Here is a 26260-nt window from a genome sequence, read left to right as displayed (position 1 = left end):
ATACACAGCTACAAAGTACTAATATTGAGGTTTTCTTTCTGCGCACGCTCCATCATTGTCTTACTCTAAAGCTGAAGTGCCTTTGGACTGCTGTATTGTAATTGCTGTTGTCTCTTTGGGCTGTCCCATAGTCTAGTTCTGTCCTTGGGTATGTTTCTTAAGTACTTTCATTACATCATTTGAAAGTCTGCTACAGTCAAACTTTCCTTGAAGAATCCTGAAATAAAGTTACATTGCATGATGAGGGAGTTGCATCGATGCTTAAGTCTGATCAGTTTTAACACTTGTCATTAGGCAGGGTCACTATAAAGCGTTTCTACTTCAACCTCCTTACTATTGGAACAATCCTTCCAACACTTGGAGCTGGTCACTGCACTGCTGGTGAGCTGTGTTTTTCAAGTGGAAAGTGCTCTCATTACTTTCCTGACTGCTTTGTTTGACTGTTTCTAGTAGTAGTACAAGGTTAATGCTTTGTGTATTGTATCTTTCCTATGTGCCAGCAAGATACCAGCATCCAAGACATTTGCAAAGTTCCTCCAGAGGATTCGCCAATGGCTGCAGCTGTTGGAGATTTGAACTTGCAGAGCGATACTGGTTTATGAAAGCTTCTGTAAGGCGTCTTTATGCTCAGTGTAAATCCGTCGTCCTTTCCTCTGCCTTTGTGGAACAGCCACAGCAAATGAGTGAGGGATGCAGTGACAGTGGTAAAAAGGACACGGATATCCCCAACTTGCTTTCAAGTTTGAAAGCTTACGTATTTGTCCATGAATTTTCTCATTTTCCACAGACAAATGTGGCGTTTTTAGTGACTTGGAACAGGAAATTTCTTGTATGTATAAATAGAAAAAAAAAAAAGGATTCTTGAGGACTAGTTCTGTTAAAGTAGAGAGTAGTATGGGATATCCTTTATTTACTTCTTTTTGTTGTATTCTCTTGGATAGACCTTATCTGACCAAACCAAATAAATTGGCACCTATCTCTGTCAAATGGGGAAATGGCCAAACTGCTGCTTCCTGAACAGTAGTTGTCATATTTGATGCTTTTCCACTGTTGTCCTCCTAGAAATACAAGGACAATGTGTGCAGGTATATATTGGAGCAAAACAAGAATTAGTGCATTGTGTGAGAGGTTATTAACTTTCTGCCTGCATCTTCTTGTTTCCCTGTACCCTGCTGACCATCCGCAATGCAGAGATTGTGTGCTGTACATCAAAATATCATCTATTTCAACCCAGAAACCTACTACCCAGTACTTCATGCATTGAGAAGTGGGGTGCAACTAGAAGTTTGAATTCACAAGGGTGGAATAACATTATTTTCTGTTATGCACTTTGGTGTTCCCATTTAGCTATCATTGCAAAAATTATAATGATGTTTTAAAAACGAATTCAGGTTGCTGAAAATCACACTGGTCCCAGGAAAGAAGTGGTGGTTCCAAGGCTGTGTTATTCTGACTGAAAATACTACTGTGATAGTTATCTTTGAAATTGTATTACATCAGCTAACCTAACACTGTTATGCCATTCGAGCTAGAGTAGACTGAAATAAGAGAATTTCTAAACTTACCTTTTTCTATGAGGAGAACGCTCATCCTTTTTACTTGGTCCTGACTTTGAAGCCTGCTCTGGCTACAAGAAGTATGTCATGACATTTTATTTTTCATTCCCTCCAGGTTTACAGGAACAGATGGACCAAGTGGGTTCGGATTTGAGCTGACATTTCGGCTAAAGAGAGAAACGGGGGAGTCGGCACCACCTACCTGGCCAGCAGAGTTAATGCAAGGCTTAGCCAGATACGTCTTCCAGTCAGGTATTGCTGAGTTACATACACTGACTCGCTTTTTCCTGCTCTCGCTGTGAAGGGCCACATCTGTTACACGGTGTGACACTTGTCTCATCAGCACTTAATCAAATCTTGGGAATTACCTTTGTGTGGGAACCCAAAAGAGTGTGTTCCTTCCATCAGCCTGGCTTGCTGGGGATGAAACCCAACTGCTGTTCAGGTAACTCCAGATCCCTAGCACTGAAAAGCTGAAGATACAGAACAGTTAGTAACCATAGGAAGCCTGCCCAGTGGCTCTTTGTTGCTTTCCTGCATTGTTGGTTTCACCTTCTCCCAGTAGGAAAACCTCATTTGCTTATCATGAGATGGCTGAGGAGCACCCGTCTGATAAGGTCTCACTTCTCAGCAGAAGGGCTGTAACTTCCAAAAAAGTTGCAGTTCCTTCACAAGCAAATCTCTTCCTATGGTCTCTGCAGTTGAGCAGTAGCAACATATGTAAACAAGGAGTTGCTGAGATGAGAAAATGTAAAAGTCAAGGGATGCCAGGGCTAGGAGGGCTGAGGAATTAACAGTTGGAAATGATTAATACGGATGGAGACTTTCCAGAAAACTGGGAACCAGGGTGCCTACAAGACATCCTCTTGCACTGTTCCTTCTTGGTTTTGTTCGTACCAGTAGATTGAATATTAGTTTGTAGTGTGAGCATGTGAAGACCCGTGGAATAGTTGAATGCATAATGTATGTACTTGAAGGCACTCTCCAGCATCACAAAATCTGAACAAAAATATTTGAAGAACTTTTTTTTAACATAGTTTGAGGGCCTTTACAGGTAAAGTACCTTCTAAATCAACAATTATTGAATTTGTAACACTTGTTACTTGCTCTACTAGTTAATAAATTGCTCAGTAACTTCTGATTCTATTGCTGGTTTTCAGTCAGCTGGCTGACTCTCAAAGGGGAAAGGTCTGGATGAGAACAGGTTTGCGCTGCTAACCTCTGTGACAAATCTCTGAGGCAGTGGCAACTCTTGTGGGGTATTTTTTCTAAATATTGACTGGCACAGACCAATGTCAGCACAGATTATTGCTTATCTTCATATTGGGAGTATCTCTTGTTGCAGTTTAAAATGACACAAGCTTTTTTTTTTTTTAACCTTTGCTGTGTAGCCATCTTCTCTGGTTGCCATCCAAGTTTGGGCTCACCTTTCTGTCTTGATTTTTTGCTACTCTTAAGCATCTAAATCCACATGACTGTTATAATTTTTTGCCATTTTTGAGGTTCCCATCCTGCCTAAATTGTATTGTACAATAGCTTTTTCATACTGGCCATGCAGTGATGAATTCATACTCACATTTTCTATGTATTGACTGCAGGGTCTGAAGAAAACGCCTGAGTCTAAAGTACCCCTTTTAGTTATAAAATAACATACAACACATTATATGTTAACTTATCTTACATATAAGACCTGTTTTGGAGCCTTTTAAATTTTTCTAGTCCAGCGTAGGTTCTCATAACAGTCTCTTTAATAGAGTAGTTTCAGTGTATTCTATTTGCACGTGAAACAGCCTCTGTATAGCACTTGCTTGTTTGTCTTGCCCTTTTCATGGGTGAGAGGAGGTCTGCAGGGTGAAACAGGATTTGGTAGGGTACTTCAGGACAAACTTCTCAGTGACTAAGCTGTCACTCAGGGCAGAGACTTTCCTTGTTTGGTTTCCTGCACTAACGCAGTTTCATCTTTCTGACCTCAAAGCCAATGAACTGTTTTGAGACTAGAAAGGATAGTTGTGCCCGTGCATATCAGTCTGACATGAACTTCTAAGGGCCTCCAGTATTATCCTCTGCTTATCCATGCTGTTTTTGACTTTCTATCCACCGTGACTCTTTAAAGGCACTGCTCAAAGGCACTGGATTCTAGCCTCTGGGTGTTTAGCTCTTAATTTACATTATTAAAAAACCCAGTGTATGAATCATAAATTTACTTCTTTCTTTGAATATGAAATTGAGTATGAGCCAACACTACACTAATCGTGTAAGAGGCCAACCATGTGCTGGATTACCTTAGGAGGAGCATGAGAGAAGCGGACTGAGGGGAAGTTATTACCTCTTTGGTATAGCACTGGCGACGCCTCACTTAAAATACTGTGTCCTGTTTTGGGCCTTGCAGTTTATAGATGCTGAAAAGCTGGAGAGAGTCCAGGGTGGTCGGGATCCTAGAGCACAGGAGCTATGAGGAGAGCTGGAGGGAGTAGGGCTGGTTCAGGCTGTGAAGATGCAGGGTGATCTAATGGTAGCCTACAGCTGTTGGGAGGGTAATTACATGATTGTGGGATCAAGCCCTAGATAATACAACAAGGGGCTACAGCTCTGAATTGTAGTATGGGAGGTTCTGGAAGGACTTCAGGGAAAACTTGCTCACAAGCAGGGTGGCAGAGGACAGGGAACAGTTTATAACAGAGGTGGTGTATCTCCGTTCCTGAAAAGGTTCAGGACTTAGCTCAACAAAGCTACAATGGCCTTGATCTAGCATTGGTGATGGCTGCACTTCAAATAGGAGGCTGGATGAGAGACCTCCAGAGACCCCTTAAAATATCACAGAAGAGTTGGATTTTTGTGTTTTTCCATACAGCTTCATGCCCTTCAGCAAGCAGCTGTGTGCTGTAGCAGAGTATTACCAACTGTTCCTTGCCCTATATAAAAGGAAACTGTATGCTGTTACAGTAAGTGATCAAGCTCTAGTTTTGTTTTAGTACAAATTTATCACTTGTCTCTTTTGAATAAGAACTTTCTCAGGCTAAAATCTTCTGGCTAGTCATAGACATCAGGTTAATCCTGACAAGATGGTACATTTAAAAGTGAAACTTGTAATGGGGCGCACTCATCATGTATCTTCTTAATCTCTCGGCGCAATACCAGTTGACCATAGCTATATGTGGTAATTTTCTATTTAGTGTAAGCTCGCTCACTCACTCACTTCTTTGCTCTGCAGAGTCCCCTGTCCTTCTGCTACATCTGATGTGTCCTGCTTTGCTTTGCTCCTATGAGCTGCCACCTCTCGGGCCGGCAGCCTCCAGAGCAATTCCCATGTTCTCCCTTGCATCACCCCTAGGTAATCGGGCACCCAGTGCTTGGCAGTGGTTTTTTTTTTTCTGCCTAATGGGATTTCCCCCAGTCTTAACATGCTCACTCTGCAAAGCCAGGTGAGCTTCTGCCATTTTCTTTTTGACTTGGTCTTTTACAGGACTTCTCTGGTCAGATATTAAAACTTTAAAACTATGAAGTATTTGAAGGGGTGATTTCTTCTGAAGCCCTGTGGGCAGACTGTGGCACAACAGCATTGTTTTACATGATGAAAGGTTTCTTTTTGCTCAAGTTCTTTCTGAGTGTGCCACTTGGAGCGTTTATCAAATACAACAATGATAAATGTTGTTTGACTCTGGTGTATGTACCTTAATGTTGTCCTCTTCAGTTGTTTTTAAAAAAAAACAACTTAATCTGTGAAGTCTCTTCAATACCCCAAAATAGCCTTAAAAACATTTGATGAACCGAAACAACTTAAGTAATGCTTATGAATCCACTCTGAACAAGAAGCAAGAAAAAAAATAAAACTGGCAGGAACGTTTTGGATAGGCTCCAAGCACTTTCACATGTCAAAAGATTGTTTACTTTGAAAGCTATGCTAAGAGCTAAATTCTTATCTCTTGAATAACAAGCCAACTTTTTGGTTATCATAGATGTGCTTTGCCGGGCCCGGTTGAAGTTGGGGGAGACTAAGGTGTTGCTGAGCCTGAGCATTTTCAGATGGTGATGACTGAGTTGAAGACTCATCTAGCAGCTACTGTTGTTCTAAATATTATTACTGTGTATTGCAGTTGCAAAGCATGTGTCATTGCAAGGGATGTATTCTTGTAACAAACACTTCTAGGCAAATGAATGTTGTGTTCCTTTGTTTCTATCTTTCCTGCACTGTGGCTGTGCTTTAGAAAAGCAGTCTTCTGCATTGAATTTCAGACCTCTTTGAGCCTTGGCTTGTCTGTTCACTGTAACAAACACTTGATGCTTTGTGCTTTTGATTAAATGGCACTACTTCCCCTCCTTCAACAAAACCAAGCTTGCAAGTCTCAAAAAATTTTATTTGTGGCTTTATCTGTTCTTAATTTTATCACTGTTTGACCATGACCACAAATTCCAACCCTCTTATTTTTAATTTTAAAAAACCCAAACCTGCAAACCTTGAAAATGAAACTACGCAATTCAGTGACCTTAGCTTGTCATGGTTTGTGGGTATACTGGGAATATCTCATGGTAGAACAAATTTATACTTCAATTCAAACGAAGAGGAAGAAACTCTCTTCCTACAGAAAGCTTATCCAGGGCTTATTACAATTGTTAACTCTTTAGGTATTGCAACGTTACAATGCTTGATCAGTATAAAGAGGCTATGTTTTGTGTCTTCCTGGAATTAAAATAAGTGCTTTTTTTCTCTCTAAGGTAAAATTAGGTTGTTTTCAAGGGCCTGCCTGATATATATCATAAGGGCAATATATTGATGTAGCATGGAAATAAATGTGTATATGAGTTCTTGCTGCTTCCATGTTTCTTGGCCTGAAAGAAAACAGCTGCAGCTGTAAGGTACAGGTTTGGAGAAATTGTCAGGAAAAACTTGTTATGCATAGAGCCTGAAGATAGTAGTGTAGCATATGTCATGGTTATATTCTCCGCAATGCATGAATTGTAGTGGCAAACTAGCTAGTGAAACTAGCTTCAGAAGTATTAAGATGACACCCATGAATTAGTTCGAGGTTTGCAGGTTGGCTGAGCTTGATAACATTCACCCCAGAACACATCAGCCTGAGCAGTCTGAGCCCCAGCCGTTGCAGGGGGGACAGGTAGCATTACAGGAGGCTGGGAAATGGCAAATGCTGTTCTTCACCACCCCACCTCCCAAAAAAACCCCAATCAAACAAAAAAACCCACCAAAACATGCAAAAAACCTGAGGTTTCTAATTGGTCAATCAGACTTCACATCTTGAGAAACTGCTGGGAAAAACAAACCATCTAGAAGGCATCCAGGGAATAATAGACGTTGCAGCGTGGATTTACCAAGAATAAATTAGAACAAACTAATGGTGACAAAATAACAGGCACCATGGGAAGCAGCGAACGTTGATTATCTTGATACTAGTAAGACTTTTGACATTGTCTCTTCCAACAAGTATGTGATCGAGCTGACGAAATGCAATCTTGATAAAAACAGAAGAAAGAGGGGTGCAATACTGGTTGGATATTTAGACTCTGAGTAATTGTCAATGTGTAGTCATCAACCACAAAAGATGTGTAGAGTTCGGATTCCTCTAAAATCTGTCCTAGAGCTCATGCAGTTTGGTATTACCCAGGATGATGAAATGCAGAGTATCCTGATGAAATCTGCAGACACAGCAGAGCACTATGCGCAGAGGGCTGAAATCAGAACAACCTCTGCAAGATAGTGGAAATGATCTGAAGTACCGATGTGCGGTAAGGTCAGGGAGGTACAACAAGTGCAAGGTCCTGTGCTTCCACAGGAATAATCCAATGCGTTGTTATCAGTGGGGAAAAGGCAGCAGTTCTGAAAAGAGAAGAAAACATTTTGGAGTTAGTATCACCACTGAGCTATATCTAAATCAACATGCTCTTCATGCTGAGAGATAAAAGTGAAATTATTCTGATGTATAAATGTAAGTGTTCTACGTATTGCATATGGTAGGATTCTATTCTGGCCACACCTTGAAGGGAAAGGAAGAGCTTTATATCTCATTTTGGGCAAAAGACTTCAAGTCAGGTGCATCCCGGTTGGGGAGAGTCTGGAGGAGAGTAATAAGAAGGACCTAAAGGTCCAGAAAATATGACCTGTGGAGGAATGAACAAAAGAGTTACATTTATTTAGTCTAGGGAAGAGAAGATGGAAGAAAGATGTGAGGACTGTCTTCAAATATGCAAAAGGTTGCTGTAGGGAATAAAGTAACAAACTTTTTGTGTGCCTACTGGGGATGAGAGGCCTATCACTACTAAAATTTCTGCAACGTAGGCTTAGAGTGTGTCGTTAGGAAAAACTTTCAAATAATAAGTGCAGTGAAGCACTGGAATAGTTGCAGATTCCTCCTTGCTGCATACCTTTTGAGAACAAGTCAAACTGTTCTTCATGGGTATTTGTCAGGAAAAGCTGATCCTTCCTTTAGGTAAGGCAAAGTAGGAGATGCCTTAGTCTCCTTTATATTATAAATATGTCTTGACTGACTAGGTGTCCTCTTCAGGTCTTCTAAATGTAATTTTCTGTGCTTCCATAAATACATAATTTATCTTTTTTCATAATCTCCTGATTATTAGTGCACTGAAAGATATTTAAATGTGAGTTTGAAGTCTCAGCTAATTTAAATGTTGAATTTTAATATTTAACTTTTGACTAGTCAGGAGTAGGAAGCTGTTTGTGTATTGGGGACTGCAAAACAGTATTAACAATGTACGAGCAAAGGAAGTAAGCATGCAATGTGCAATTTGTGGGTGGCTATTTAATGTAGATTTCAGCTGATTACTTCAGGAAAAACTTACTTATATGAATTATTCCTTAGAAAATTTATTACACTTTTGAAAAGTGTATTAGACAGAACTAATTCCAGCAGGTACATGGCGAGTTAGTTATACATTTTGATAACGACGTGTCAAAACAATGACCAGACTATCTACAGCTGATTTCTTGTGTTGGGTTTTTTCCCTCAAACACCTCTCTTGGCATGTCTGCTCACTCTGCCTTGTCATGGTGAGGGATTCCCTTTTCAGAAGATAAGGTATGAAATATCTTCTCTTCTCCTTTAGTTATTTCTGTGAAACCTGCAGGAACTTAGTATCGGTGAGCTTCTGTCCTCTGCCATGATTCAAGTCCGTGGGCCGATTTCCCAAAGTTACTGGAAGGGAGGATGGTTCTGAGTGATGCATGCAAGTGCCTGAGGCAGCACAGCTGCACAAGCCTTCAGCAGCCAGGCTGAAAAGCAAGCCCCAAATGAGATATGTCTAACCTTCCTTAGTTATTTCTAACATGTCATACTTTCTTCAGGAAGAAATTATTATCTGATGGCTTGTCTGTAGTTTGAAGAAGTATGTACGCTGTTCCTGCCAATGTGCACGTTGGCCCAGTGCATCAGTTTGGGGCCATTATGCCAGCTCAGTGTGCTGCAGTTTCCCCCTTTTTTAAAAAAGAGTGATTAGAGGAGTTGTAAGGGCTGCAGGTGTAGGTGCACTCTTCTTATTCAGCAGTTTTCATCTGATTCAAGTTAGTTTAGGCTGAGCCGCGGAGGCACTTTGCGTTTGACAGGCAGTGTAACTTTTACACTGAAAATGGGACTCAGTGGGATTAAGTGATTTGACTGGGGTCACAGACCTACAGCCATTGAGCCAGCAGATACCTTGACACCTGCTGCCCTGGTGTAACCCCTAGGCCTCATCTTCACATCTTCTGGAGTCCAGAAAGCTCCAATGTGGTAGCCTCAGTGACTCTTTCCTTGCCAACATGTTTTCAAACATTCTTGACACAGGCCAGTTTCTGTGTGTAAAAAGGGGGAAAAAAAAACAACTCAGACCCAAAACAAACTTCTTGCTTCCTTGAATACAAATGAGGCTTGTCTAGCTTGTTTGTAAAACAGTGTTTATTTCTTCCCAGTAGGATGACTAAAGCCAAATAAAATCTCCCGGTGATAGATATATATTTTTCCCTGACTGTACCTTTTTTTTTTTTTTCCTCCCAATCCAAGCCCGATTTATTGTTCTCTTCTGGTTGCTATGGCTCTGTAAAATATATATATATATATTTTTTTTTTTTTTTTCTATCATCTGTTTGTAATATTGACCATTTTCCAGTGTAGAGCTGGCCCTGGCTCCTCTGTAGTATTCCAGGATTTTAAATTAAAATTGGGGGGATTAACTGTGTTTTTTAGCTCCACAAAGGATTATAAATCAACATCAATTTCACTTCAGCAGAACCCGTTATGCAGTGAACTCTGCTGCACGAACATTGAAACTGTAGCACAGTGAATTGCCGTAGGTGAACAGGACTCAACCAAGTGCGCAGGCTGCGTGCCTTTATTCTGCACAGGGGTATGGAAACATTAAGTCACTGGTTCCAATTTAACTCAAGTTTGTCATGGCCAAAAGCTCTCATCATCTGATAGTTATTCAGTGGTCCATGAGAAATTGGTTGGGTTTTAGCCTAATTCCTCTTAGACGTTTCCCATAAAACAAGCTGTTCTGTGAGCAGCAACACAGATCAAGCCTGGTCCTTTACATCTTTGTGCACTAGCCAGTCTACGTCCCACGCTGCTGCAATAAATCTGCTTCTCCCCATACTGCTGCCTATAAGCCCACCTCCCCAGTGTTTCCCGTCTCTCCCCCTGTCTCTTAAGCCAGCCTTGTCACATCCCCTAGCTTCCACTTGGGACGTATGTGCTATGGCTGGTACCAAACGATGTGCTGGCTGATAAACCGCTTGCTTGTGTGCAGAGTGGTTGGCTGACGTGCTGGTCACAACAGGCAGCTATCGAGCTCGTACTTCGATCTCCAACCTGTTGCTGGCTTCCCCTGGAGCTGGCTGGAGGCTCTGAAGTTGTTGAGAAGAGGATTGCCAAATGCAACTCTTGTAAACTGTCCTGATAGGCATTGCAGCAAAGTGCTAGTTGCAGGTGGACCCATCTCCTTTTACTCGCCCCTGTAGATCACAAATAAAGCTTATGCGGCACTGCTAGTAATCCAGAGAGAAGCATCTGCCTGCAAAGCTGTTGATCAGGCAGACAACACCGAAGAGACCTCGTGGAAAATGTTTTTGTCTCCAGAAGGGATGACTGTAAGAGGAGACACTTTGTAGGCACATAAATGCATCTTCACTTTAAATGCTGTCCCAGGTCTGTGCAGAGAAAACATTGAAGCTGGAACTGGATTTACTCTTACCGTCTTGTTGCCATTTCTGCTTGGGATGCCCAAGGGTTGAAACTTGCCTGCTGGCACTACCTGATCACCCTGCCCTACCCAAAGCTGGATGCCTATTGCACGTCCCACCAGACGAGGCTCGTCCTGCTACAGCAGCTCTGCTCACTTCGTGTGTGTGCGCCCATTAGCTGACACAGGGCAGTGCCAGTTGCAAGAAATTCTTCCTTTTGCAGCACAAGAGATGACAGCTTACCTCATGCCAGCCTCAGCCTCTGCCTGCAGTTGTAACCCATGCTAACTTGATTGTGTATCTGAGCTCTCAGAAGAGAGACGTTAGTGTTACAGTGTGGCTTTATGTGTTTTTTCTTTGAGTGTGCTTGAAGGACGAGGCAGCTAGATACCTATCCGCTGTCCTGATGTAGCAACTCTCAGGCAAGTCTCAAGAAGCCTTCTTGCTGTTTAGTCTTTGGCATCAAACTTTTTTTCTCTAATCCATTTTGTTTTTTTCCTGTGACCGTTCTGGTTTTGGTCCGGCAGAGCTCATTGAAAAGCGTTGTTACAGCTCTTCCTTTCCCTGTCTCAAAGAAACTATAAACTTCCAGCGCCTGTTTTATTAATGTTAAGATGATCTTGCCAACCCTTAGCAGGGGTCTGTAGGGAATAAGTGTAGCAATATGGACCGTCTGCAACATCCAGGCTCTTCGGCGGAGGGAGCCTTTCACTTGGGAAGGAGGGAGAGGACAGGCCTTGGCGCTGGTGACACTGAGACTGGTGCATGGGTCAGCGTGCAGAGGTGCTTCTGGGTTCCCTAGATGAAATTAATGCAGTTCCTCTCTGCATGCTTGCAAAGCTTAATCTTATTTTTGTGTTTGTATGACTAATTTTTGAGATCTTCAGAGTTCAAAGGTTTCATCCTTACGTGTGCGGCAGTGAAACACACCCAGCTCCATTTTGCTACTGAGTGCCGAGGCACAGGCTTGCCAGTCATTAGAGAGGAACTTTGCAGTGGCCCTGGCTGAGGCTTTCCAGGCTGTGAACTAGCATGCACCTTCCTCTGCGTGAGTCTGGTCTTGGTCGGAGTGGTTTCAGGTACGGGTGGTAAACTAGCTGAGGGCAGAGGGCAGAAATACAGCTGTGAATGCTGCTGAGTGCTGTTATGCCACTGTGTGGGTGGTGCATCCCTATTCCCCATCCTGGCAGCGTAAATGGACTTGCATGACCTTAGATTTTGGCTGATTACGTTAACTTCACTTCTCTATCTGTTCAGAATAGGCAGGGTGCTGCCCCTTTGCAATACTGGAAGTACCCCAGTGCCAGGCTCAGTCCTGCCCTTTACCTTGGAGCATTGTTACTTCTTCAGCCGCTGATGCAGCAAGCTGGCAATTATTTAGTCTTGCTGGTGTTGGTGAGTAGCATCTCCCTGGCCTTTGTTTGGGACTTGCTAGGACATTGTGCCACACCGAAGAGTCTCTCCCCCACAAAATTCCTTTTACTGAGGTGATAGAAAAGCCCCTGCAACCCTCTGGCCAAGTTTAAAAAGTGCTAGGCGCTTTCTCAGGAACTTGAGAGGAGGGGACACCACCACTGCTGTGCGACATTGCCTTTTGCTTCGTCAGCACTGGTGGTGTCAACCTGGATTGGGCATGAGGCTCCTCCAAGCTTCCTCCCGGTCTGCAGTTCAGCAGTAGGAAAGCAGCACTGCAAACCCAGGAGTTTCCAAGGACACCTGTACTGTCATTCGACTTGGAAGATGAAAAGTCTATGGCTTACATGGTCAGTGAGCTAGCTCTATAATATAAGTTAAAGCCTTTTCTTCTCTACCTCCCTCACCTCTTGAAGTTTGGGCTTTTTTCTCTCCTGCAGTTTGTCTGGACTCGTGGGTCAGGCTGGGTACTTCCTGTGCCTTGCTGTGGAAGCCACTATTGTGTCTCCGACTTCTAGCTCTCAGCTGAGAACAGGTCTCTGACCTTCTCCAGCCCCAAAGGCTAGGTTGACACTAACACATGGAGAGACTTTGTGCCAGGAGCAGAGGCACAGAAAGTCTTTGTTCCTTATAAAAGACTTTGTTGAAAGAGAAGCAAAGCTGTCTTCCCTGGACTGCTTTACTGATTGCATAGTATTTCTAGGCAGTAAGCAAGGGATCTCAGCACTGCCTGAAAGAGAAGGCTTGTTTTTAGCTGCTACTGCAATTTTGATAAAGTAGGTTTAGGTCCAGTTTGAGTTGGCTAGATTTCAACTGATGCTGTCCCTTTTAATTCTGTCAACTCATGTCCTGTTCCTGCCTGGGAACTGAATTTGGCTCATTGCTTTTTAGCTGTTCAGTATGGTTCATTCAGTTGGTTTATTTAAGAAAAAGAACAAGAGGAAAAAAAGTAAAAGGGGAAAAAAAAAAATCCATCGTCTGTGGTTTGCATCAGTCCATGTGCTCTGAGGCAGCTCCTGAATGTCAGGGATGGACAGAGAGCAGCAACACTTGTAAATCTGATACACGGTTGCATTTATAAATGCACAAGTTGTTTTAGCCTTCATGCTGCATGCCGGCTGCCACTGGGAGAGGGGGAAAAGGAACGAGCATGGAGACCCAGAGGAAGCTGTGTGACACATCTCCGTGCAAGGCTGCTGCAACAGCCGAAGTTGTTAGAGGCAGGAGGACAGCCAGCAGGCCCTGCGCCCTGGGACGCTTGGATGCTGGCCCCTAGCAGGTGTTTATCCTGAGTGGCCACAGTTCAAGATCAGAACTGATCTTGCTAATATTTTCTGTCCAAAGTGGAGGGGAGCCGAGCACTCTACGGGAAGCCCCTTTTCCATCCTACCCAGAGCCTTCCTGCTGCAGGAGGGTGAGAAGGAACCAACATGCTGGGGACCAGCAGGCCCTGTTAAGAAGGGTATCTCTGACTCCTGGTGTAGGAACGCAGGGGGGAGGCTGCACATGGTCAGCCCAGCCTCGGACAAAGGCTCTGTCCCCTGTACTGAAGGAGGAATGCAAGACAAAGGAAAGAGCTTGGGGAAGGCAGAAAACCCCCTCCTGCTGGTGTGAGGTCCTTTGGCGTCTTATATGTGAGGTCTTTGTCCCACCCGGCCTTTCCTGGGAAACGGAAGCAGCTGCTTTAATAGCTAAAAGCTTCTGCACAGAACAGTATTGCCTCCTCCTATCGAGTAGCTGAAAGCCACAACACAGGGGGATTGTTCTGCAGTCGCAGGAGCATCCTCTCTTGTTGCCTGTGTGCAATTGTTTGGGATGCACAGAGGAGAGTTTGAAGGTTACACGTACTGAGTAGCCTTGTGAAAAGGACTGTTTTTTCCCTTGACAGCTGCCAAGCCCGTGTTAGATGAAACTGCAGAGAAGAGTGGACTGAGCTGGAAGTTGGGTTCACTGTTACATATCTACCTTCTTACACTTTCTATTGAAGATCTGTGCAGCAAGTGGTGCTCAAACTGTGCTTTCTGACTAACCCACTCTGCCTGCGAGAGTGGCAGTACGCGGAGCTCATTACAGAGCATCTTCTGACAGCCTCAGATGCAAAGATCCTTTGCAGCAGCCAGCTCAGCCAGGAGGCAGCAAATGGGCACAGCAGGGGAAGTGTTCTGTTCTTGGTGGGGAAGAGAAACTGGGAGAGTATATTCAGAGGCAGCCCAGAGCCTGTGGAAAGTGGACTCTCCTGCTTTTTGGTTTAAAATCAGGGTCTTAAAGGTAAGCATCTCAGAACGCTTGGGATGGCATTTCAAAAAGGTGCTGCGTAAACAGGCTGGCCATTTTGCATTTGAACCATAAATATAGCTCCTGGGCTAAGTTTCTGTGTTTCTCTTGCACTACTGTAATGGGTTGGTAGAGCTCAATCCATAACTGATATTTTACACAAATATGTGTCATGTTTCTCTGTTTCCTGCCCTTCGGCCTCCTGCTTTGCCAAAGTAAAACAAAAGTTTGGCCTGTGCAAGCTTTAAATTCCTGAAAATTTAAGAGAAAATAATCAACTACTGAGAAAAATGCTACAGTGTGCTCACAAAGACCCCTGCCCTTCCTGTCCGTTATAAGCCCCAGAACTAATGCCAGGGTAACTAGAACTTTTTTCTGAAGAGATTACGATGTGATAACTCCATAGATGTTTTCTCACAAACCGTCTTCCCTTTCTTGCTCTTCCTTGAGTAATTTTTGCTAAAAGGGATACTGTAGTGCAGTCTAGCAATCTTTCTGTCAGACGTCTGTGCTGTGAAGGCTATTAAAAGTAGCTGCTTGCATCTTCTTTGGATCCTTCAGAGGAGGATACTGCCTTCGCTTCCCTTTCAAACTCCTTGAAAGCTCTTTGACAGAAATCACAAGTGACTATAGTCTTATGGTGCTCCTGTGTCCATATAAGCATCCATCCTTCTCAGAGGCTTGCACATGTGCAAGTATGTAGGAGGTCCAACAATAAGAAAATAAGTTTTTTCTCTCTCGCTGCAATTTTCTTCCCTCACTGAGGACACCTAAAGGTTGCTAAATGCTGTGGGTACAAGTCTGTTCTAGTTGCACCTGGCTGGGAAATCTACAGGTAACTGGAAAACATTCTGGCTTTCATGTGCCAGAACATAGGGTAGAGTTTTTAAATGAAGGGCAAGTATCTTCAAATTGGCCACGTGGGACCACATAATCTGTAAATAAACTGTCATTAAAGACCTATTTTGAGCTGAGTCCTTATCTGACAGGAGATCCTGCTGTATAACATCCTTTCTTGCTCCTGGGCCTCCACCTCTTCCTGAGGCTATTCACTTTCTGAAACTATTGAAGATGTAAATACCATCCTTGAAGGGGAGCTGTAAAACACATCTTGTTCAGGTGAAGGATGCAGAAAGCTGGTGGCAGCGCAGCTGGACGGAGGTGGAAGGGTCTCTTGCCTGGCCTGGAGCTCGGGATTTGGCAAGTGCGTCACTCCTGCTCCCTTGCGGTTACTGGGCTGGGGGATGGAGAGGGTAAGGAGAAGATCGTCCCGCTTACCCGTTGGAGGAAGTAAAAGCAGCGCAGCCCTGCGGCACCCAAGGGTGATGGGTCTGAGTGATGGGGTGTAGAGGAGCAAGAGCTTGGAGAAGGAGAGTTTTGTTGGGCTGCGAAGGGGCAACTCGCACCTGTGTTCGTTTTCTTTCTCCACCATACTCAGCAATGCCAGGTAAGCCCTTTCATGCTGCTGTGCCTTCCTCCAGCATTCTCTCCCTGTGGGAGGGAGCCATGCAGATAAATCTTTAGATAGGTGGGAACTGTGTTGTTGCAAAAGCAAGGCAGGAGATGCATCTTGCCCCGAGCAGTGCTTATGCTGAGGGGATGCCAAGCGCAATGGATGTGCCAGCTCCTGCCTCTGCTGACTGCAAGGGCTGGAGAAGTCTGTAAGGAGCAGGCATGGAGGAGCTGAATGAAGTTGTGGGAAGGAGAGGAAGTGTGGGAGGAGGTGGCTGGCGGAGCAAGCTGCAGGGAGTCAGGGAGAGGACAGGGGGCCCACCGCTCGCAGAGGGTGGGAGCGTGCCCTGGGCACGGGAGTCACTCGCTGGGAGCCTGCGTGAGAAATTCTCAGAGGCTGCAGTCATGGAAATTGTATATGCGCGTAGAGATGGGCAGGGAGAAGGAGCAAGCCAGACACGCAGAAGCGTAAGGGATAGAAAGAAATGTCCTGGAAAACAGAAGAGATAGAGGAGGCCCAGAACCAAAGGGGTTATTGTATGATAGTATTTTAGCATGTGTTTTTCGGCTAAAACGTTACACTCTGCAATGTCACATAAGGCATCCGGGTGCCTGGGATCTACTTTGTGGTAAGAAAAGCAGCATTTGCAGCTCCATCAGTGGAAGCTGCAGTACAGTGAGACACATTTTCCACCATCCCACTGCCAGTAGGGGTGAGTGACGACTGTGAGCCGGGCATGGAGGAGTGAGGGTGATGTTGTCCTGCTGATGATGAACCCTGGGAAGGCATGGGAGGCCCTTCATTGGGCTTTCAGTCCAGGAGACTTAAATGATCAACTAAGTTTATATATGTTTGCATAAACTGATGGGGCTCTTTTGAGAGGCTCATTAATTTGCCAGACTTGACACCCTGGAGCTGTGCCGTAATCAACTTTGTATTTTCAACCTGCTGAACAATTTATTTTTTTTTTTAAATCTGCATCACACTTCTGCTTTCTCAGAGGTCAAGCAGTCCTTACAGTACTGATAATCTGGTTTTTTCCACACTATTTTTTTTTTTGAAAGAACCTTTTGCCTAGGCCCCTTGTTTCTAAAAGCCCAATTTGAATCCCTGCAGTGGAGCTATTGTTTAATTGTACTCCAGGGATTTAATTCTTCCTAAGGCATCTTATCTATGCTGCATGTCTGCAGCAGCACCGTGTGAATTTGCACCTCTTTGGACTGCCCGGGTTGGGGCAGTTCCTGTTTCCCACATAGGAGATAAAGGGCAGCAAAACTGAACTGAAAAGGAAAAACGAGGGGAGGGCATTTTTTTTAATGTAGTGCAAATATATCATGGCTTGAATTCTACTAATTCCTTGTATTTTCTTAAAAAATGTTCAGCTTGACTTGAAAATGAAATCATACACTAACTGCCAGTGGGCCCCACAGATTATATCACAGTTGTTTTTCCCCTTTACCAATCTGTGTGTGCAGTCCTTTGTAGGTTAGAAAACTAAGCAGACAGACAGAATTTAGCATTAATTTGATTATCCCTAGATTGTCTTTATTTAATGTGACTAGCAAATGAGTCTGAATAAAGTCTTTTTCTTTATACTGTATTTTTTTAAAATTTGCATCTATATAATGAGTTGCAATAACAGTATTACTTTGAGATTTTTAGACATGATTTTCATCTTTAGCTTTTGTATTGGTTTATTATAGCTACGTCTTTGCATGCGTGCTTATATCCATTATTGAGCTAGTTAGAAATATATTAAGTAGCCCTGGTGAAAAATATAGCTAATTCATTTCAGTGTTGGACTCTGCATCTGCCCTTAGTTTCTCTCAATTAATTCTAGCTGTTCAGTCTGCAAAAATGGTACTGAAAAACAGCATCAAGTCTTATTTGTGACAGATGGCCAGTTTACCTTTTTTTTTTTTAACAAAGCCAGACTGAATATTAAAAATGTGTTGGAGAAAATACATTTATATAATAAATTATACAGACGGTGCATGGGGTAATAGCAATGCAATAAATTACATTGTTTCTGTAAGTATTGGATAAGCTGCATTCAATTTAAACGTCTGGCTGCATCACTGTCATGCTGGTCAGGAGCTCACTGGGGACCTTTTTAACATTCCTGCACCCATAAGTCATGAAGTTGAAATCCTTCTTTGCTTTGCCTTCAAATACAGAATCTCTGAGTTATGCGGGCTGACGTCTGTGACTCGCTGCCTGCAGTTTAGCGGAGATCTCACAGTCAAATACAAAATGCAGGTTTGTACCCCTTAGAGCAGAGAGTTTTCAAGCCGCTGAGTGATGTGGCTAATGTAAGTCTGGCTCATGTGAGGGATGCGGTCATCTTGTTTGTGTGCCAGCATCCCCAGTGCCACACGCTATTGCCAATGTATTGGGTTTATTTTTTCAGACCGAGCTAGCAGAGAAGTGCCAAGTGTTGTGCTAGCATAGCTAAGTAACATTACTGGTTCAAGGGGGTGATCCAGGTAGCTGCTGCTTTCTCAGGGGGACAAGCTGGATTTTTTCTTTCAGCATCATCTTGCAGATATCTCAGAATAAAGTGACCATGTAATGATGGCCTGGCTTTCTGCAGAAACAAGAGAGGAACGCAGAAACTTGCTTTTGAAGGATGTGAGTGTAGTAGAGCGGCTGTTTTCCCCAAGCCAAGCACACTTACTAGTTAATGTACTTAGGGCTTCTCCCACTCTGTGCAGTATCAGCTCATAACCTGTAACGCCCTGTCCAGATGGATGTATCTGACGGATTAGTCAGAACAGTTTAACCCCTCTGGTGCAGATTTTAGCTGCTATTTTGAAGGAGGAGGTGTCTTAGAAGAGATACAGAGGAATGATCAGGCTACAGAAATCTAATCTAATTTGAAAATCTGTCTAAAACATTGCATGGTGTGACCATGTCAGAAGGGGAAAGTTTCTGGCCTTTGGAGGAGCCAGGGTGATGCAATCTGAACTGCCCCAGAGTCAGACTCAGTCTGGGACTGTATGCCAGGCCATGCATGGACAGGAGGTAAGCTTCAAATTCCCTTGCTGTCTCCTTGCTGGTGAAACAGCATCAGCTCCTTGTTTTCCTCCATGTAGTCCCCTATGCACATGCCAGAGAAGATATTTGACTCCCAGGTGCCCAAAGAGCTATTTTCCGTCTGGTCTGGGTGCAGGCTATCAAGCTCACTGGAGGTGTTCTCTGACCCAGATTCAGCCTGTGCCCACCTTTTGGATGGGGCTCGCTTAGCTCCTAGTACTTGTCTCAGTTTGCTGTCCTTTCCAACTTACTCCCTGTGGCTATTCAAGGGAGTAAGGGCTCCTAGCAGATTCCCATACATGCGAAGCTGGCAGCTTTAAAAAAAATAAAAATGAAAATACAGTGGGAAATAATGTGCGTTTCCCTCTAGAGCTAGGCAACACCTCTTGAGTATAGATTGCATCCATTACACTGTCTATAAAATATCTTGAGGCCAAGAATACGACTTGGTTTTATTTCTTCAGGCATCAGCTATATTTAGTCAAATTAAAGGGTGGGGGGAATGCAATCCAAGAAAATATATGAGCAGTGTTACACAAAGAAAATTTACTAGTCTATGGTGGAATGGTTCCCTCTGAGTTATTTCCCCGGTTCTCATTATAGAGCAGTTGGATAGTAAAGTTAGGAGAGATTGTGCAGCTGAATTATGACCATTGCTGCATGAAAGAACCTCACCTGCTTTATGCGGGCTGTAAAAGAAAATGGATAATGACATTTTAAAGACTTCAAAATATGGGAAGCTTAACAGAGTGGTCTGGTATAACTGTCTTATAGATGCTGCTTTTGCATAATAGAATGGTACAAGAGCTGGTCTATGGGAAATTTAGAGACTTCTCTTTTGTAGAGCTAGAGAGAGGCTTCAGATTTTCTATTATAAATTATGAAATAAAATAGTAAGTTTGAAATGAAATGTTTTAATGATTTCCTTGTTGAGTTCTTATGAAATCAATACCTCCCTATGAAGCGGTTTGATTTCATGGAATCAGCATTCCCTAACAGAAAGAAAAAAATCAGTAGTTTTTGCTAAAACACAAACTTGCAGAAAAAGAAACTGTTTCAAATCTGTGGGGATGGGTCACTTTGCTGTGTTAGGTTTAAGTCCTATTAGTGCCCCCCTTCCAAGCAAAAGGGTGCGAGTGTCCCAGAGGTTACTGTAAGCAAGCCTGTGTATTTACAACACATCCAGCGCTCCCATGGTAACTGCTGAAGGACATGTATTCATCCTGAGGCAGGTCAGGTAGCTTAGCTCATCCTTCCATGGAAGGAAGGTGTAACCACCTCAGGTTTACTGTGAGGCAGAAGTATTCAACAGCAGTCCCTTGTGAATCAGCTTGTATGCAGTAAATCAGAGCCTTAGTTTACTCCTGAGGATTTGCTGATCTATCTATATGCTAAAATCATTTGGATTTAATTTCTAACATATTTTCTTTCAGTTCCTTGACTATTTAATTCCTTCTGTTGATGGCTAGATCGTTTCTGTGCCTTGCCGTCTGTCCTGCGGATTTAACAATTCCCTGATGAAGTCCTGGTAACTTTTCTGATGACTGGTGTTTTTGCTGTGCTCACCTAAGGAAACAAGGCTTGTGCAATCATACTGTTCTTGTGCCTAGAAGACTGTGCTACCCTAATGGTGTTTGAACCTGTTGGCTGGTGTTAGACAGACTTAACAGAGTGGTAGGACTCTTGGAGAGAGTTGGGTTTTAAAGGATTGTAGAAATGAGCAGGTGAGTAAAAATGGTAACTGTGCCTCCTGCAGCAGAGAAGCGTGTAGATGTGTCACAATTGAACTTAGACACACGTGAACCTAGATAGGGTCCTCCTCTGCATGGCGTAGCTGCAGGAAAAGCTTTAGTCCAAGCTCCTTCCTCCTTAGACGATGATGAGTCCATCCACAATGTGCACACCCACAGGGAAGAGAGCGTCCACTGTTCCCCCCGTTCATAGAAGTCTTCTCTAAGCTTGCTCCTGAGCATGGGAACGCATCAGCTGGTTTGAGCCTTGCTGTTTGTTAGAAGCATAAGTCAAACTGCTCCCATTATATAAAATTATTTCCCTGGACATGTCACATCTCTTGTTGACTTTGCTGTGGAGTCAGGTAACGCAGAAGTTCAAAGAGGCAGAAGTCTTTGCAGCGGCAAATGACACCGAAGCCCTGGCATTTGCTGCTCCCAGACTGATCGTTGCCCTCTTGTAATGGTAGAGAAGGTGCTTGTTCAGTAGAAGCCCATGATTTTTCACAGTTACCACTGAAAGCCATCTCACCTTTTCCTGGATTCTGGATGCAAATGCATTTTGTCTCATTAAGAAGTACGGTGCAAAAGGACTTTTGTAACATCTGTTGTGCTTCAATCCCTCCTCAAAACCAGTAAGAAACTTTGCCACAGGTGCTAATCTGCAGAGCATTACTGCAGGTCAAAAGGCTTGTCATAGCAGAGCTTGTTAAGAGTGAAAAGTGTTGGATCAATAGTTGCTGTTAACGTGCTTGGATAAAGCAGAGGCTGTTCCTGAATCTACGAGGGCCCAGGACAGCATCAGTGTTGTGATGTGATCCCTGCAGAACCAGCTTTATTGCCGAGGCTGGAAACTTTCAGGTTTACTAAACTGAGATAATTTGCAAAGGAATGTTCTATGTGTATCTGAAAGGAGGGTCATGTTTTGGACTAAAACTAGAAATTGTTTTGGGGTGCTTGTGGCAGTGAGTCCTGTCAGACTGAGTCAGTGCTCCATGGACATAAACTTCTTTCTGTGATCTTTTATTTTGACATACGGTATTTCTTTTACATGTTTACTAATACCTTTTTTTGTATCTGTATTTTCAAGTATTTCATGTATAAGTAGCTTCCAGTTATGAGTGTAGGTGTCTCATTTGATATCTGCAGTAGGCATCAAAATGTTTACTGAGAGGTGTGGCTATAAAACCATAAATGTTGTTGAGAGACCCATATAGGCACTGAAGGTCCTAGTCCCATCGTTGGTTCATAGCAGTGTGAAAGAGAGATCTCAGAAATTAGTTTGGAGATGGCAGGCTGCTTCTCTGGTTAGTCCGCATGGTATGGGAGATAATAGGGATGCATTTTTGGGAACAAAAGGAGCTGTCTTTAGGCATGTCTGACTGAAGTGTGTTGCTCGTTGTAAGGTGTTTGTGCTCCTGGTGTACCTGAGATGAGTGCGTGTGTCCTGTGCCTGCTCATCTCTTGGGTTTATGGAAATACGTATGTACATGTAGGAAATACTGACACATGGTACATGTTTGTGGATGAAAGGCAGATTGTACAAAGTGTGTTACTGACAGCACTGCAAATGATAGAAAGGTGCAAAAAAGGAGACTTTTCACATCTGTCTGTGCTGTGATTACTTTGAGCATTTATCTGGTTGCTTTATATTCTAGTTCAGCATTCGTGAAAGCCAAAAATTTAGTTATACATTTACTTTGGAGGAATCATTTATGAAAACTTTACGATTTTCTGGCTAAAACATTGTTTGAAACGTAAATGCTTAGAAAGATTGTGATTGTCTTGTTTTGAAAACATGAGTGTGAAAGGTGGGAAGGGAGGATGCTCATCCCTATTTCCAGCATGAGGCAAGAGAAAGTGGTTATCTAGTCTTTTGTTTCTCTAATTTATTAGTTTCAGTGGCTACAAGTCCTGCAATTCAAGCTGTCCTCAGTGCTGCAATGGTCTCTGTACAAGACCTGATCTTACATTTCGCATGGGTTACAATGCAGCAAGCAAAAAGCTGAGTTTCAGGCTGTAATTTTGTATTTCTTGCACTCTTACAGGTTTTAACTCAGCTTCATGTTATTTGCAGAATTTTTTTTTTTTGTGATTTAATTGAGTAGTCAGTGTGAATTTTGTGGTATTGGTGTGCATGCAAGGGAGAGGGAGATTTTCTAAGTGTTCAGTGTTCACATGGACATAAACAGGTGGGTTTCCAGCAGAGACATTTGCATTTGAAAACCTGCTCTAAACGGGCTGGGCTTTCCCAGGAGAAGCAGCACCAGCAGTGAAACGCAGCGATCGATCAGCATAGAATTGTGTGAGCATTTGATGGGCAAAATGTTGTGGTATAAAGACAGGACCCAAGAATAAGCTCTTTGTGGCTTTGTTTCATTCCTGAAAACTGTGACTGAGAGGCTTTTATCATTTAAAAAAAAAAATTAATCAGCCACATTTTTGGCTAACCTGGAAAATATCACAAGATCCTTTGCAACATTCTAAGTGCCGTTTCTTTAATCCAATTTTGATACTAAAAGAAAAAAAATAAAATCACATTTTTAATTTCTGTCTGCTTATGTTTCCCCAAGTCTAAAAGTGAAGTAATATCTGAACCACTCCTTTCAGTCGCAGAGCTGAAAGCGTGTAATTTAGTGTACATAATGATAAACTCTTTCTTTCAAGCAGCTTGCATTCACTACGTTTTCTTTCTTTCCTAATTTTAACTAAGGAAAACATACCCTTACTTATCACAACACTTCTGTTACATGCCTCGTTTTTCGGGCCAAGTTCCTTATGGTATTTGGAGTTTATTTTAATTCCTAATCAAATGAGCTGTCCAAGAAATTAATCTGAAAAAAAGGTACCTAATGAAAGTTCACATGCACACCAAGGGGGACACCTGGTGGAGAAACTGCGAGTTGCCCGGGGTGCCCTGCATTAAACCCAGGAGTGGGTGAGCATCAGTTAGCTCATCGGTGAGGTGGCTGCGACTATTTCTAACCACAGCAACTGCGAGGTAACTCTCCAGAGTTTACCTGCCTGCTGCTGCTGGCTTCCTCGAAGCATCCCGCACTTGCTGCTGGCCAAGAGTACTTGCATGTGGCCGTGGTGGTAGTGCTGATGCACAGCAAATGGCATGTAAATGCCTGATTTCTCCATGTCTGTTGTTTAACGTGACTGGAGACAGAACTGCAATTACTGGTAAATGCTGTTTCTCTCTTGCCACTGCAGAAGCTGCCACGTTCAAGGATTCTCAGATAAGCCCTATAGAGGTGTCCCATTGACATGCATTTGGAAGGTGAGGTGAAAATCCAGGACCGTGTCTGCTCGTAGCTGCAGGGCAGAGGAGAACACTCTGAATTGGATCCTGCTCTGTATCATATGAGATGCTCCAGTCTTGACAGACAGCAACTTGAGTAACCACTAACATTTTCCAGTCTGCAACGGAAGTCCTAGTCCTCCTCCTCCTCCAGGGGGCAAAGCCTCCCTTCCTACTCTCCTGTAAGCGTGGCCTTGGGAGAGACCACGGTCAGGACAGCAGCCCAGGCTGCCTTCATCAATGAGCTTGGTCAGGGAGAGGGATGCTGTGCTTGCCACTGACTTTAGAAGCAGGTAGGCAGTACTTGGTTCATCCCTGGGCACTGCACCTATGTCAGAGGGCACAATATGGATTCCAGGCTATTTATTTGTACGTGCTATAAAAGCTCTACCTGGAGTGGGACAAGCACATGACCCAAGGACAAGGCAGTTGGCTCAGCAGCTTGATCGCACACGTGCTCTTGGAGCTGTGTGCAAAAGGAGCATGCTTTAATTGGTGTGAAAATGGTCGTGGTTGGGTGTTTTACTTCTGGCTCACTCAGAAAGCAAGCATTAGCCTTTCCTGTGATGGGGCAGCAATATACGGATGGGGTCTGGTGTGCCTTCTGGCATGCACCAGCTGTGGAACATGGGATTATCTGGGGGTTTTGTCTTTCTAAGTAGGAGAGGAGGAAAAGAAAGGAATGCTTACAGTCACGAAGAAGGAAGGATAATTTCTGGCTCTTTGTTTTGATGCAGTCTATTCTGACATAGAGTGAAATTTATAGCCTGCTGGTTTTCTCATTGTTTGGGAAAGAAGGAACATATTCATTATAATTCTGCACCAGAGCCCCCAGACAATTGGGAGAGAAAGTGACTCTGACTTAGACCATCACAAGTTGGGCAGCAGACTGTGGATTTTTTATTAGATATAGCACAGTATTATTTCTGTTTAATTCACATTTCAGAATTTTTTTTCTGTGGCAAATTAGAGCTGCAAATTAAGTGTGAATTGTCGTCCCACAGGCATCCAACATGGCCTTCTGACTCTCTGTGCCCTCTCACAAGACGAGACCAATAGTAGATGAGAGACAAGCTAATTTAATTTGTTGGTATTCCTGTATTGGAATTAATATCAAAGCAGGACACCATTTTTTGCCCCAAGGCTCAAGAGTGGGCAATTTTGAAGCCAGCGCTTGAATTCAGGTGGCTCAGTGAGACCCTTTTCCTGCTTCAGGTGCTTTAGCTGACTCGGAGACTCAGCAGAGCTGGCTGGAGGCAGTCACTGTGAGTAGTCACCAGCAACTGTCCTGGTCCAGACCAGAGGTCCCTGCCCGACAGCGGTCAGGAGCAGACACTAACAGAAGGAATATTCTAGCAGACTTTATGGACTAAATATTTCTTGGTTCTCTTCCTTGCAGAAAACACCTTCTGCAGTGGTGACCATGTATCGTGGCACAGCCCTTTGGACAACAGTGAATCTAGAATCCAGCATATGTTACTGACAGAAGACCCTCAGATGCAGCCGGTGCAGACTCCTTTTGGGGTTGTTACTTTCCTACAGGTATGACCCAGCAATGATGGCTCTGACTGTCACCTCCTGGGCATGGAATGCGGCTAACATTACATTTCATTTAGCTTTGATAAGTCAGATGCTTATTATCCTGTCTTCTACCTTCCTGATTTGATTACCATGGATCTCATCTTTGAGTTGTTACTCTGGAGGTATTCAGTAAGCATTTTACCAGGATTGAACAGTGGCACACGACTCTCAAGATAGAGGTCTGTCTGATGGAAAGGAGGTTTGTACCCTGAAACAGATCTGGAGTTGAGTGTTTCATTACTGCTGTGAAATTTCAAACATGAACATAGGGAAAAAAGCTGAGAGAAACACTTTAGAAAGGTAATGTAGAGCTAAATTCAAATTAATTCTATGGCAGTATCGGTAAGTGATCTACTGATTTGAGTTCCAGGAAAAGTTTGGAGTAGGACTTGGAGTTGCTTTAGTGTTGTTTAATGGCAGAAATGTAGCTTGTAGCATTGACACAAAGGTTCTTTAGAGGCTAAGTGAGTTTTCCTGTATTGATCTACGGTTTAAGAAAGGCTCAGATTTGCTTTGCAAAAGAAACATTTAAAAAATCCCTTGTGATTTAACCCTACTGTAGAGTGAGGGGAGCTTCCTTGGCCAGCCAGGTTTGCTTGCTTTCCCAAAGTCCTTCTCAGTGATGTCTCTTAGATAAGGGCTGCTTTGGATGTTTTTTAATTGCATATGAAGTTAATAACCTCAGTGGAAGAGCTAGCATAGTTTATGCCAGCTGCTGATTTCTCCCTG

At 43.4% G+C, this 26260-nt stretch overlaps 1 protein-coding gene across 1 annotated transcript in view; it reads left to right on the top strand.

The window, feature by feature from the left end:
* SUFU (suppressor of fused homolog (Drosophila)) overlaps positions 1-26260 on the top strand; it is an 86253-nt gene that overhangs the window by 19839 nt on the left and 40154 nt on the right. The window contains exons 2-3 of the mRNA XM_009698402.1: positions 1672-1808; positions 25350-25492. Coding sequence (XP_009696704.1) covers positions 1672-1808; positions 25350-25492 — 280 coding nt within the window. The remainder of the gene's footprint in view (positions 1-1671; positions 1809-25349; positions 25493-26260) is intronic.

The sequence above is a fragment of the Cariama cristata genome, unplaced genomic scaffold, assembly GCF_000690535.1.
Source record: "Cariama cristata isolate BGI_N322 unplaced genomic scaffold, ASM69053v1 scaffold29664, whole genome shotgun sequence".
Taxonomy (NCBI): domain Eukaryota; kingdom Metazoa; phylum Chordata; class Aves; order Cariamiformes; family Cariamidae; genus Cariama; species Cariama cristata.
Note: the sequence above shows the minus strand (reverse complement) of the source record. Positions and strands in the feature narration are given on the sequence as shown.